The 14,595-nt window shown below is 57.0% G+C and overlaps 1 protein-coding gene across 1 annotated transcript in view; it reads right to left on the bottom strand.

The window, feature by feature from the left end:
- LOC140390449 (butyrophilin subfamily 1 member A1-like) overlaps positions 1–14,595 on the bottom strand; it is a 273,313-nt gene that overhangs the window by 87,992 nt on the left and 170,726 nt on the right. Inside the window, exons 6-7 of the mRNA XM_072475596.1 lie at positions 13,366–13,392; positions 12,148–12,174 (exon numbers count right to left, since the gene is read on the bottom strand). Of these exons, the coding sequence (XP_072331697.1) occupies positions 12,148–12,174; positions 13,366–13,392 (54 nt within the window). The remainder of the gene's footprint in view (positions 1–12,147; positions 12,175–13,365; positions 13,393–14,595) is intronic.

Genomic DNA, 14,595 nt, shown 5'->3' with positions numbered 1-14,595 from the left:
TCCGTCTGCCTGCGGCTCTAACTCTGTCTGTGGCTCTGTCTGCCTGCGGCTCTAACTCTGTCTGTGGCTCTGTCTGCCTGCGGCTCTAACTCTGTCTGTCTCTCTGTCTGCCTGCGGCTCTAACTCTGTCTGTCTCTCTGTCTGCCTGCGGCTCTAACTCTGTCTGTCTCTCTATCTGCCTGCGGCTCTAACTCTGTCTGTCTCTCTGTCTGCCTGCGGCTCTAACTGTCTGTCTCTCTATCTGCCTGCGGCTCTAGCTCTGTCTGTCTCTCTGTCTGCCTGCGGCTCTAACTCTGTCTGTCTCTCTATCTGCCTGCGGCTCTAACTCTGTCTGTCTCTCTGTCTGCCTGCGGCTCTAACTGTCTGTCTCTCTATCTGCCTGCGGCTCTAACTCTGTCTGTGGCTCTGTCTGCCTGCGGCTCTAACTCTGTCTGTGGCTCTGTCTGCCTGCGGCTCTAACTCTTTTTTTTTTTTATAAATGTTTTATTGAAAATTTTTTCCCAAACAACAATTTTTCCCCTCTTACAAAGCAAACGCAACAATAACAATACAGAAATTTTAAACAATACACAAGTAACAAAACCCCTTTATCTTTGACCTAAACTAAACCCCCCCTCCCCCCCCCCCCCCTCCCCCTGGGTTGCTGCTGCTGGTCATCTGTCTTCCCTCTAACGTTCCCCTAGGTAGTCGAGAAATGGCTGCCACCGCCTGGTGAACCCTTGAGCCGATCCTCTCAGGGCAAACTTTATCTGCTCCAGTTTAATGAACCCCGCCATATCATTTACCCAGGCCTCCAGTCCGGGGGGTTTCGCCTCCTTCCACATGAGTAGGATCCTGCGCCGGGCTACTAGGGACGCAAAGGCCACAACGTCGGCCTCTTTCGCCTCCTGCACTCCCGGCTCTTCCGCAACTCCAAATAGAGCTAACCCCCAGCCTGGTTTGACCCGGGCCTTCACCACCCGCGAAATCACTCCCGTCACTCCCTTCCAATACCCTTCCAGTGCCGGGCATGCCCAAAACATATGTGCGTGGTTTGCCGGGCTCCCGCCACACCTCCCACATTTGTCCTCCACTCCAAAGAACCTGCTCAATCTTGCTCCCGTTATGTGTGCTCTATGTAGCACCTTAAATTGAATCAGGCTAAGCCTGGCGCATGAGGAAGAGGAATTTACCCTGCTTAGGGCATCAGCCCACATACCCTCCTCTATCTCCTCCCCTAGTTCTTCTTCCCACTTTCCTTTTAGTTCGCCCACCGACTCCTCCCCCTCTTCCCTCATCTCTCGGTAAATCTCTGACACCTTGCCCTCTCCGACCCACACCCCTGAAAGCACCCTGTCCTGTATCCCCTGTGTCGGGAGCAATGGAAATTCCCTCACCTGTTGTCTAGTAAATGCCCTCACCTGCATATATCTCAAGAAATTTCCCCGGGGCAACTTATACTTTTCCTCCAATGCTCCCAAGCTCGCAAAAGTCCCATCTATAAATAAATCTCCCACCCTCCTAATTCCCAACTGGAACCAGCTCTGAAATCCTCCATCCATTCTTCCTGGGGCGAACCTATGGTTGTTCCTGATTGGGGACCCCACCAGGGCTCCCGCACCCCTCTCTGTCGCCTCCACTGTCCCCAGATATTTAATGTTGCCGCCACCACCGGGTTCGTGGTAAACTTTTTAGGTGAGATCGGTAGCGGCGCCGTCACCAGCGCCTCTAAACTCGTCCCTTTACAGGACTTTCTCTCCAGTCTTTCCCACGCCGCTCCCTCACCCTCCATCATCCATTTACGTATCATTGCCACATTGGCGGCCCAATAGTAATCGCCCAAGTTCGGTAGTGCCAATCCTCCTCTGTCCCTACTACGCTGAAGGAACCCCCTCCTTACTCTCGGAACTTTCCCTGCCCACACGAAGCTCGTGATGCTCCTGTCTATTTTATTAAAAAAGGTCTTAGTGATTAGGATAGGGAGACATTGAAATACAAATAAGAACCTCGGGAGGACCATCATCTTAATTGCTTGCACCCTGCCCGCCAGCGATAGAGGCTGCATGTCCCACCTCTTGAAGTCCTCCTCCATTTGTTCTACCAACCGTGTCAGATTAAGTCTGTGCAAGGTTCCCCAGCTCCTAGCGATCTGAATCCCCAGGTATCGGAAGTTTCTTTCCACTTTCCTTAGAGGCAAGCCTTCTATCTCTCTACTCTGGTCCCCTGGATGTATCACAAATAATTCACTCTTCCCCATGTTTAGCCTATACCCCGAGAAATCCCCGAACCCCCTCAAAATTCGCATAACCTCTATCATTCCCCCCGCTGGGTCCAACACGTATAACAATAGGTCATCTGCATATAACGAGACTCGGTGTTCTTCTCCCCCTCTAATCACCCCTCTCCATTTCCTGGAGTCTCTCAACGCCATGGCCAGAGGTTCAATTGCCAACGCGAACAACAATGGAGACAGCGGGCATCCCTGTCTTGTTCCCCTATATAGTCGGAAATACTCCGATCTATGTCGACCTGTAACTACGCTTGCCGTTGGAGCCCCATAAAGAAGTCTAACCCAGCTAATAAACCCGTTCCCAAACCCAAACCTCCTTAACACTTCCCATAAATACTCCCACTCCACCCTATCAAATGCCTTCTCTGCGTCCATTGCCGCCACTATCTCTGCCTCCCCCTCCACTGGGGACATCATTATCACCCCTAATAGTCGTCGCACGTTAACATTCAGTTGTCTCCCTTTTACGAACCCTGTCTGGTCTTCGTGCACCACCCCCGGGACACAGTCCTCTATCCTCGATGCCAGTACCTTTGCCAACAATTTGGCGTCCACGTTCAACAATGAAATGGGTCTATAGGACCCGCACTGCAACGGATCTTTATCCCTCTTCAAAATTAACGATATCGTCGCCTCCGACATCGTCGGGGGTAGAGTCCCCCCTTTCCTGGCCTCATTGAACGTCCTCACCATCAACGGGGCCAACAAGTCCACATATTTTCTGTAATACTCCACCGGGAATCCGTCTGGTCCTGGGGCCTTCCCTGTTTGCATGCTTCCCAGTCCCTTAATAACCTCGTCCACCCCAATCGGTGCCCCCAGGCCTACCACCCCCCGCTCCTCCACTTTCGGGAACCTCAATTGGTCCAGGAACTGCCGCATCCCCTCCTCTCCCTCTGGGGGTTGAGACCTATACAGTTCCTCATAGAAGGTCTTGAACACCTCATTTATCTTTCCTGCCCTTCGCACCGTGTCTCCCCTTTCGTCTCTAATTCCTCCTATTTCCCTCGCTGCTGCCCTCTTTCGCAATTGATGAGCCAACAGGCGACTCGCCTTTTCCCCATATTCATACCTCCTCCCCTGTGCCTTCCTCCACAGTACCTCCGCCTTTCTGGTGGTCAGAAGGTCAAATTCCGTCTGGAGTCGTCTCCTCTCCCTGTACAATTCCTCCTCCGGGGTCTCTGCAAATTCCCTATCCACCCTTAAAATCTCCCCCAGTAATCTTTCCCTTTCCTTGGCCTCTGTTTTCCTTTTGTGGGCCCCAATGGAGATCAGCTCTCCTCTGACCACCGCTTTTAGTGCTTCCCATACCACTCCCACCGGGACCTCGCCGTCGTCATTGACCTCCAGGTATCTCTCAATACACCCCCGCACTCTTGCACACACTCCCTCATCCGCCATCAGTCCCACATCTAATCGCCAGAGTGTTCTCTGCTCCCTTTCCTCTCCTAATTCCAGGTCCACCCAATGTGGGGCATGATCCGAAACCGCTATGGCTGAGTACTCAGCTTCTTCCACCCTAGAGATCAACGACCTTCCCAAAACAAAAAAATCTATCCGGGAGTACACTTTATGGACATGGGAGAAGAAGGAATACTCCCTAGCCCTAGGTCTAAGAAATCGCCATGGATCCACTCCCCCCATTTGGTCCATAAACCCCTTAAGTACCTTGGCCGCTGCCGGCCTTCTTCCGGTCCTTGAGCTGGATCTATCTAGCCCCGGGTCCAGCACCGTATTAAAGTCCCCTCCTAAAATCAAGTTTCCTACCTCCAGGTCCGGTATACGCCCCAGCATCCGTCTCATAAATCCCGCATCGTCCCAGTTTGGGGCATACACGTTAACCAACACGACCTCCATTCCCTCCAGCCTGCCACTCACCATTACATATCTACCTCCGCTATCTGCTACGATGTTCTTTGCTTCAAATGCGACCTGTTTCCCCACCAAAATGGCCACCCCTCTATTCTTTGCGTCCAGTCCTGAGTGGAACACCTGTCCCACCCATCCTTTCCTTAGCCTAACTTGGTCCGCCACCTTTAGGTGCGTCTCTTGGAGCATAACCACGTCTGCCCTTAGTCCTTTCAAATGCGCGAGCACTCGGGCCCTTTTTATCGGTCCGTTCAGGCCTCTCACGTTCCACGTGATCAGCCTCACTAGGGGGCTACCTGCCCCCCTCCCGTGTCGACTAGCCATTACCTTCTCTAGGCCAGTCCCATATCCCGCCTCCGCGCTCCCGCTCGCTCCCCCAGCGTCGCACACCATCCCCGCCCACCCACTCTTTAGCCATTTCCTTTTGGATTTCCGCAGCAGCAACCCAGTTGTCCCCCCCCCCCTTCTCCCTCCCTCCTCCCCTCCCCGCTAGATCTCTTTCTAGCTTGATTGCTCCCCCCATATTACTTCCGTAAGTCAGCTAACTTCAACTGACCCCGGCTACTCCTGCTCACTCCTCGACCCCCCCCATGTGGGGAACTCCCATCCGCCTTGCGCCTGTCTTCCCGCTTTATTCTTTCTGGTGCGGGAACATCCCTTTACCTGACCCGCCTCTTATGGCGCAGCTCCCTTTCCCCTCCCCCTCCCCTTCCCCATTCTCCAACTATGTCCCGTCTTTCCCCCCTCACCGGCGCCCACATTTCCCCAATGTCTCCCCCCTTCCCTGTTTACTTCTCAATTAACTTCCACCGTAACATTAACAATAACATTTCCTGCAGCATCAGTCCCTCAGTTCCGATCCAATTTCTCTTCTTTGATGAAGGTCCATGCTTCCTCCGCCGTCTCGAAATAATGGTGTCTCTCCTGATACGTGACCCATAGTCTTGCCGGCTGCAGCATCCCGAACTTCACCTTCCTTTTATGCAACACCTCTTTGGCTCGGTTGAAGCTCGCCCTCCTTCTCGCCACCTCCGCACTCCAATCCTGGTATACCCGTACCACTGCATTCTCCCATCTGCTACTCCGCACCTTTTTAGCCCATCTCAGGACCTCTTCTCTATCCTTAAGGCGGTAAAATCGCACGATTATCGCCCTGGGTGGTTCCCCCGCTTTTGGTCTTCTCGCCGGAATCCGATTTGCCCACTCCACCTCCAAGGGGCCCGTAGGGGCCTCAGCACCCATCAGTGAGCTCAGCATCGTACTTGCATAAGCTCCACAGTCCACTCCTTCCACACCCTCAGGGAGACCCAGTATCCGAAGGTTCTTCCTTCGCGCTCCATTTTCTAGGGCTTCGATCCTTTCAGTACACTTTTTATGAAGTGCCTCGTGCGTCTGTGTCTTAACCGCCAGGCCCAGGATCTCGTCCTCAATATCTGTCACCTTCTGCTCCACCACACGGAGCTCTGTCTCCTGGGTCTTTAATGTCTCCTTGAGCCCCTCAATTGCCTGTAGCAACGGGGTCAGCACCTCCCTCTTCAGCAGCTCCACGCACCGTCTCACAATTTCATGCTCAGGCCCCCATGTCGCCTGCGCTTTCTCCGCCGCCATCTTGTACTTCTCTCTTTCTGACCCTTTGGTCGACGATTCCTCGCGCTGCAGCCGCCGCCGCCGGTTTTTTCCTCCTTCGTTTGGGGGGGACTCCCTTCTCACACGCCCCACACCGGGTTGCGTCGTCGAAAAATTCCCCGTTGGGGCTCTTAAAAGAGCCCGAAGGTCCGTCGGAGCTGGAGCCGCCGAAGCGTGCGGCTAGCTAGGCATCACCGCAACCGGAAGTCCCTTCAGTGGCCTTGATGAGGTCTTTTCACAGTTGTTCCCTCTGCTGCTAGAATTCACCTTTGATACAGGCCCTCAGGTCAGCTTGCAGCTTTAAGCTTGCCCTTCCCCCGCCTGCATGCTGGAAGAGGCCCTGTTTATCCTGTAGTTGCAGCCAAATCTTTCACTGTTTCTGCGTGTGTCTGGCAACCAAGAGACATACCCTTCCTGGGGGACACTGTCGGGGGAATATTGCCGCCTTCTTCCCACACCGGGAAATGTCAAACAAATGCCGTGGGGGCCCTGTAAAAGAGCCCAAAAGTCCGTTCCAAGCAGGAGCTGCCGAATGTGCGACCTAGCTCTGCATAGCCGCACCCGGAAGTGTGCGGCTCTAACTCTGTCTGTCTCTCTGTCTGCCTGCGGCTCTAACTCTGTCTGTGGCTCTGTCTGCCTGCGGCTCTAACTCTGTCTGTCTCTCTATCTGCCTGCGGCTCTAACTCTGTCTGTCTCTCCGTCTGCCTGCGGCTCTAACTCTGTCTGTGGCTCTGTCTGCCTGCGGCTCTAACTCTGTCTGTGGCTCTGTCTGCCTGCGGCTCTAACTCTGTCTGTGGCTCTGTCTGCCTGCGGCTCTAACTCTGTCTGTGGCTCTGTCTGCCTGCGGCTCTAGCTCTGTCTATGGCTCTGTCTGCCTGCGGCTCTAACTCTGTCTGTCTCTCTGTCTGCCTGCGGCTCTAACTCTGTCTGTCTCTCTATCTGCCTGCGGCTCTAACTCTGTCTGTGGCTCTGTCTGTCTGTCTGCCTGCGGCTCTAACGGTCTGTCTGTCTGTGGCTCTGTCTGCCTGCGGCTCTAACTCTGTCTGTCTCTCCATCTGCCTGCGGCTCTAACTCTGTCTGAGGCTCTGTCTGCCTGCGGCTCTAACTCTGTCTGTGGCTCTGTCTGCCTGCGGCTCTAACTGTCTGTGGCTCTGTCTGCCTGTGGCTCTAACTCTGTCCGTCTCTCTGTCTGCCTGCGGCTACAGCTCTGTCTGTGGCTCCGTCTGCCTGCGGCTCTAACTCTGTCTGTGGCTCTGTCTGCCTGCGGCTCTAACTCTGTCTGTGGCTCCGTCTGCCTGCGGCTCTAACTCTGTCTGTGGCTCTGTCTGCCTGCGGCTCTAGCTCTGTCTGTCTGTCTGCCAGCGGCTCTAACTCTGTCTGTGGCTCTGTCTGCCTGCGGCTCTAACTCTGTCTGTGGCTCTGTCTGCCTGCGGCTCTAGCTCTGTCTGTCTGTCTGCCTGCGGCTCTAACTCTGTCTGTGGCTCTGTCTGCCTGCGGCTCTAGCTCTGTCTGTGGCTCTGTCTGCCTGCGGCTCTAGCTCTGTCTGTGGCTCTGTCTGCCTGCGGCTCTAACTCTGTCTGTTGCTCTGTCTGCCTGCGGCTCTAACTCTGTCTGTCTCTCTGTCTGCCTGCGGCTCTAACTCTGTCTGTCTCTCTATCTGCCTGCGGCTCTAACTCTGTGGCTCTGTCTGTCTGTCTGCCTGCGGCTCTAACTCTGTCTGTGGCTCTGTCTGCCTGCGGCTCTAACTCTGTCTGTGGCTCTGTCTGCCTGCGGCTCTAACTCTGTCTGTCTCTCTGTCTGCCTGCGGCTCTAACTCTGTCTGTGGCTCTGTCTGCCTGCGGCTCTAACTCTGTCTGTGGCTCTGTCTGCCTGCGGCTCTAGCTCTGTCTGTCTGTCTGCCAGCGGCTCTAACTCTGTCTGTGGCTCTGTCTGCCTGCGGCTCTAACTCTGTCTGTGGCTCTGTCTGCCTGCGGCTCTAGCTCTGTCTGTCTGTCTGCCAGCGGCTCTAACTCTGTCTGTGGCTCTGTCTGCCTGCGGCTCTAACTCTGTCTGTGGCTCTGTCTGCCTGCGGCTCTAGCTCTGTCTGTGGCTCTGTCTGCCTGCGGCTCTAACTCTGTCTGTCTCTCCGTCTGCCTGCGGCTCTAACTCTGTCTGTGTCTCTGTCTGCCTGCGGCTCTAGCTCTGTCTGTCTGTCTGCCTGCGGCTCTAGCTCTGTCTGTGTCTCTGTCTGCCTGCGGCTCTAACTCTGTCTGTGGCTCTGTCTGCCTGCGGCTCTAACTCTGTCTGTGGCTCTGTCTGTCTGCGGCTCTAACTCTGTCTGTCTCTCCATCTGCCTGCGGCTCTAACTCTGTCTGAGGCTCTGTCTGCCTGCGGCTCTAACTCTGTCTGTGGCTCTGTCTGCCTGCGGCTCTAACTGTCTGTGGCTCTGTCTGCCTGTGGCTCTAACTCTGTCCGTCTCTCTGTCTGCCTGCGGCTACAGCTCTGTCTGTGGCTCTGTCTGCCTGCGGCTCTAACTCTGTCTCTCTGTGGCTCTGTCTGCCTGCGGCTCTAACTCTGTCTGTCTCTCTGTCTGCCTGCGGCTCTAACTCTGTCTGTGGCTCCGTCTGCCTGCGGCTCTAACTCTGTCTGTGGCTCTGTCTGCCTGCGGCTCTAACTCTGTCTGTGGCTCTGTCTGCCTGCGGCTCTAACTGTCTGTCTGTCTGTGGCTCTGTCTGTCTGTCTGCGGCTCTAACTCTGTCTGTCTCTCCATCTGCCTGCGGCTCTAACTCTGTCTGAGGCTGTCTGCCTGCGGCTCTAACTCTGTCTGTGGCTCTGTCTGCCTGCGGCTCTAACTCTGTCCGTCTCTCTGTCTGCCTGCGGCTACAGCTCTGTCTGTGGCTCTGTCTGCCTGCGGCTCTAACTCTGTCTCTCTGTGGCTCTGTCTGCCTGCGGCTCTAACTGTCTGTGGCTCTGTCTGCCTGCGGCTCTAACTGTCTGTCTGTGGCTCTGTCTGCCTGCTGCTCTAACTCAGTCCGTCTCTCTGTCTGCCTGCGGCTCTAACTCTGTCTGTGGCTCTGTCTGTCTGCGGCTCTAACTCTGTCTGTGGCTCTGTCTGCCTGCGGCTCTAACTCTGTCCGTCTCTCTGTCTGCCTGCGGCTCTAACTCTGTCTGTGGCTCTGTCTGCCTGCGGCTCTAACTCGGTCTGTCTCTCTGTCTGCCTGCGGCTCTAACTCTGTCTGTGGCTCTGTCTGCCTGCGGCTCTAACTCTGTCTGTCTCTCTGTGCGGCTCTAACTCTGTCTATGGCTCTGTCTGCCTGCGGCTCTAACTCTGTCTGTCTCTCTGTGCGGCTCTAACTCTGTCTGTGGCTCTGTCTGCCTGCGGCTCTAACTCGGTCTGTCTCTCTGTCTGCCTGCGGCTCTAACTCTGTCTGTGGCTCTGTCTGCCTGCGGCTCTAACTCTGTCTGTCTCTCTGTGCGGCTCTAACTCTGTCTGTGGCTCTGTCTGCCTGCGGCTCTAACTCTGTCTGTGGCTCTGTCTGCCTGCGGCTCTAACTCTGTCTGTCTCTCTGTGCGGCTCTAACTCTGTCTGTGGCTCTGTATGCCTGCGGCTCTAACTCGGTCTGTGGCTCCGTCTGTCTGCTGCTCTAACTCTGTCTGTGGCTCTGTCTGCCTGCGGCTCTAACTCTGTCTGTCTCTCCGTCTGCCTGCGGCTACAGCTCTGTCTGTGGCTCTGTCTGCCTGCGGCTCTAGCTCTGTCTGTGGCTCCGTCTGTCTGCGGCTCTAACTCTGTCTGTGGCTCTGTCTGCCTGCGGCTCTAACTCTGTCTGTGGCTCCGTCTGCCTGCGGCTCTAACTCTGTCTGTGGCTCTGTCTGCCTGCGGCTCTAACTCGGTCTGTCTCTCTGTCTGCCTGCGGCTCTAACTCTGTCTGTGGCTCTGTCTGCCTGCGGCTCTAACTCTGTCTGTCTCTCTGTGCGGCTCTAACTCTGTCTGTGGCTCTGTCTGCCTGCGGCTCTAACTCTGTCTGTCTCTCTGTGCGGCTCTAACTCTGTCTGTGGCTCTGTCTGCCTGCGGCTCTAACTCTGTCTGTCTCTCTGTGCGGCTCTAACTCTGTCTGTGGCTCTGTATGCCTGCGGCTCTAACTCGGTCTGTGGCTCCGTCTGTCTGCTGCTCTAACTCTGTCTGTGGCTCTGTCTGCCTGCGGCTCTAACTCTGTCTGTCTCTCCGTCTGCCTGCGGCTACAGCTCTGTCTGTGGCTCTGTCTGCCTGCGGCTCTAGCTCTGTCTGTGGCTCCGTCTGTCTGCGGCTCTAACTCTGTCTGTGGCTCTGTCTGCCTGCGGCTCTAACTCTGTCTGTGGCTCTGTCTGCCTGCGGCTCTAACTCTGTCTGTCTCTCTGTCTGCCTGCGGCTCTAACTCTGTCTGTGGCTCTGTCTGTCTGCGGCTCTAACTCTGTCTGTGGCTCTGTCGGCCTGCGGCTCTAACTCTGTCTGTGGCTCTGTATGCCTGCGGCTCTAACTCGGTCTGTCTCTCTGTCTGCCTGCGGCTCTAAATCTGTCTGTGGCTCCGTCTGTCTGCGGCTCTAACTCTGTCTGTGGCTCTGTCGGCCTGCGGCTCTAACTCTGTCTGTGGCTCTGTCTGTCTGCGGCTCTAACTCTGTCTGTGGCTCTGTCGGCCTGCGGCTCTAACTCTGTCTGTGGCTCTGTCTGTCTGCGGCTCTAACTCTGTCTGTGGCTCTGTCGGCCTGCGGCTCTAACTCTGTCTGTGGTTCTGTCTGCCTGCGGCTCTAACTCTGTCTGTGGCTCTGTCTGCCTGCGGCTCTAATTCTGTCTGTGGCTCCGTCTGTCTGCGGCTCTAACTCTGTCTGTCTCTCTGTCTGCCTGCGGCTCTAACTCTGTCTGTGGCTCTGTCTGTCTGCGGCTCTAACTCTGTCTGTGGCTCTGTCTGCCTGCGGCTCTAACTCTGTCTGTGGCTCTGTCTGCCTGTGGCTCAAACTCTGTCTGTGGCTCTGTCTGCCTGCGGCTCTAACTCTGTCTGTCTCTCTGTCTGCCTGCGGCTCTAACTCTGTCTGTGGCTCTGTCTGCCTGCGGCTCTAATTCTGTCTGTCTCTCTGTCTGCCTGCGGCTCTAACTCTGTCTGTGGCTCTGTCTGCCTGCGGCTCTACCTCTGCCTGTGGCTCTGTCTGTCTCTCTGTCTGCCTGCGGCTCTAACTCTGTCTGTGGCTCTGTCTGCCTGCGGCTCAAACTCTGTCTGTGGCTCTGTCTGCCTGCGGCTCTAACTCTGTCTGTGGCTCTGTCTGCCTGTGGCTCAATCTGCCTGTGGCTCAAACTCTGTCGGTGGCTCTGTCTGCCTGCGGCTCTAACTCTGTCTGTGGCTCTTGCTGCCTGCGGCTCTAACTCTGTCTGTCTGTGGCTCTGTCTGCCTGCGGCTCTAACTCTGTCTGTGGCTCTGTGCGGCTCTAACTCTGTCTGTGGCTCCGTCTGTCTGCGGCTCTAACTCTGTCTGTGGCTCTGTCTGCCTGCGGCTCTAACTCTGTCTGTCTCTCCGTCTGCCTGCGGCTACAGCTCTGTCTGTGGCTCTGTCTGCCTGCGGCTCTAGCTCTGTCTGTGGCTCCGTCTGTCTGCGGCTCTAACTCTGTCTGTGGCTCTGTCTGCCTGCGGCTCTAACTCTGTCTGTCTCTCTGTCTGCCTGCGGCTCTAACTCTGTCTGTGGTTCTGTCTGCCTGCGGCTCTAACTCTGTCTGTCTCTCTGTCTGTCTGCGGCTCTAACTCTGTCTGTGGCTCTGTCTGCCTGCGGCTCTAACTCTGTCTGTCTCTCTGTCTGCCTGCGGCTCTAACTCTGTCTGTGGCTCTGTCTGCCTGTGGCTCAAACTCTGTCTGTGGCTCTGTCTGCCTGCGGCTCTAACTCTGTCTGTCTCTCGGTCCGCCTGTGGCTCTGGCTCCGCCTGTGGCTCTGGCTCCGCCTGTGGCTCTGGCTCCGCCTGTCTGTCTGTGGCTCTGACTCCGCCTGTGGCTCTGGCTCCGCCGGTCCGCCTGTGGCTCTGGCTCCGCCTGTGGCTCTGGCTCCGCCTGTGGCTCTGGCTCCGCCGGTCCGCCTGTGGCTCTGGCTCCGCCTGTGGCTCTGGCTTCGCCTGTCTGTCTGTGGCTCCGTCTCCGCTGGTCTGTCCCTTTGCCTGCTGCTCTCTAGCTCTCTCTCTCCCCTTAGAACCACACACAGATTAGGGCACAGAACGACATCATTCAGCCCTTCAGGCCTCTGTCAACCAGTACAAAGTGTAAAAGGAAACTAGTTGCTGATTTTCATCCCGCTTTCCAGCCCTGGATCTGTGGCCTTCCAGGTAACAGCCCCTATTCCAGGTCACAGATAACCTAACCCTGCCTTGCGAATATTCTGGAAATCTTTACTCACTGTTCCGAGTCTCGGCTTCCTGATAGACTGAAATAGAAAACAGTCAGAAATCACAACATGTCCACAACTCATTCAGGCAAAGCTTATTTTCCCAATGAAATGGTGAAAGATTCCAACACATGCAACATTTTCCAGTTTTTAGGCAGCACCTGTTGGATACTTTCCCCCCTCTCACCCCCCCCCCCTCCCTCCCCTCTCCCCCCTCCCCTCCCCCCTCCCCCTCTGACCCACTGTCCCACCCAGTCCCAGTGGGGGAAAGGACAGTGTCTGACCCACTGTCCCACCCAGTCCCAGAGGGGGAAAGGACAGTGTCTGACCCACTGTCCTACCCAGTCCCAGAGAGGGAAAGGACAGTGTCTCGCCCACTGTCCCACCCAGTCCCAGAGGGGGAAAGGACAGTGTCTGGCCCACTGTCCCACCCAGTCCCAGAGAGGGAAAGGACAGTGTCTCGCCCACTGTCCCACCCAGTCCCAGAGGGGGAAAGGACAGTGTCTGACCCACTGTCCCACCCAGTCCCAGAGGGGGAAAGGACAGTGTCTGACCCACTGTCCCACCCAGTCCCAGAGGGGATAGGATAGAGTCTGACACTCTGTCCCACCCAGTCCCAGAGGGGGAAAGGACAGTGTCTGACCCACTGTCCCACCCAGTCCCAGAGGGGGTAAGGGACAGTGTCTGACCCACTGTCCCACCCAGTCCCAGAGGGGGAAAGGACAGTGTCTGACCCACTGTCCCACCCAGTCCCAGAGAGGAAAAGGACAGCGTCTGACCCACTGTCCCACCCAGTCCCAGAGGGGGAAAGGACAGTGTCTGACCCACTGTCCCACCCAGTCCCAGAGGGGGAAAGGACAGTGTCTGACCCACTGTCCCACCCAGTCCCAGAGGGGGAAAGGACAGTGTCTGACTCACTGTCCCACCCAGTCCCAGAGGAGGAAAGGACAGTGTCTGACCCACTGTCCCACACAGCCCCAAAGGGGGAAAGGACAGTGTCTGACCCACTGTCCCACACAGCCCCAGAGGGGGAAAGGACAGTGTCTGACCCACTGTCCCACCCAGTCCCAGAGGGGGAAAGGACAGTGTCTGACCCACTGTCCAACCCAGTCCCAGAGGGGGAAAGGACAGTGTCTGACCCACTGTCCCACCCAGTCCCAGAGGGGGAAAGGACAGTGTGTGACGTACCGAGGTTGCTCACTGCCAGAGAGAATTTGAAGTATTTGTTACCTTTTGTTGTTGGCCGAAAGCTGAGAGCTGAAAGTGAAAAGAGAGAATGACCAACATTGGGGATTGTGTGGAAATGATGTGAAGACATTTTCTGATTAACAGTCCCACCAATCACAGCAATGTTTACAGGGTATTGAGACTGAACTCTAACCTGAACACGGAGGGGTGATGAGGGAGGGGGGGCTGTACACGGGTGTGATGGGGGAGGGGGCTGTACAGGGGTGATGATGAGGGAGGGGGCTGTACAGGGGGGTGATGGGTGAGGGGGCTGTCCAGGGGGTGATGGGGGAGAGGGGCTGTACAGGGGTGATGGGGAGGGAGCTGTACAGGAGGTGATGGGGGAGAGGGGACTGTACAGGGGGTGATGGGGGAGGGGGCTGTACAGGGGGGTGATGGGGAGGGGGCTGTACAGGGGGTGATGGGGCTGTACAGGGGGTGATGGGGGAGGGGGGCTGTACAGGGCGTGATGGGGAGGGGGCTGTACAGGGGGGTTATGAGGGAGGGGGGCTGTACAGGGGGTGATGGGGGAGAGGGGGCTGTGCAGGGGGTGATGGGGGAGGGGGGCTGTACAGGGGGGGTGATGGGGGAGGGGGGCTGAACAGGGGGGTGATGGGGGAGAGGGGGCTGTACAGGGGGGTGATGGGGAGGGGGGCTGTACAGGGGGGCGTTGGGAAGGGGGGGGGCTGTACAGGGGGTGATGGGGGAGAGGGGCTGTACAGGGGGGTGATGGTTGAGAGGGGGCTGTACAGGGGGGGGAGGGGGGCTGTACAGGGCGGTGATGGGGGAGGGGGCCTGTACAGGGGGGTGATGGGGGCGGGGGCTGTACAGGGGGGTGATGGGGGAGGGGGCTATACGGGGTGATGGGGAGGGGGCTGTACAGGGCGGTGATGGGGAGGGGCTGTCAGGGGTGATGGGGAGGGGGCTGTACAGGGGGTGATGGGGGAGGGGGCTGTACAGGGGGGTGATGGGTGAGAGGGGGCTGTACAGGGGGTGATGGGGGAGAGGGGGCTGTACAGGGGGTGATGGGGAGGGGGGCTGTACAGGGGGGTGATGGGAGGGGGGCTGTACAGGGGGGTGATTGGGGAGAAGGGGGCTGTACAGGGGGTTGATGGGGAGCGGGCTGAAACAGGGCATGATGGGGGAGAGGGGGGCTGTACAGGGGGTGATGGGAGGGGGCTGTACAGGGGGGTGATGGGCGTGGGGGCTGTACAGGGGGGTGATCAGGGAGAG

Source organism: Scyliorhinus torazame, chromosome 14 (assembly GCF_047496885.1).
Source record: "Scyliorhinus torazame isolate Kashiwa2021f chromosome 14, sScyTor2.1, whole genome shotgun sequence".
NCBI lineage: Eukaryota > Metazoa > Chordata > Chondrichthyes > Carcharhiniformes > Scyliorhinidae > Scyliorhinus > Scyliorhinus torazame.
Note: the sequence above shows the minus strand (reverse complement) of the source record. Positions and strands in the feature narration are given on the sequence as shown.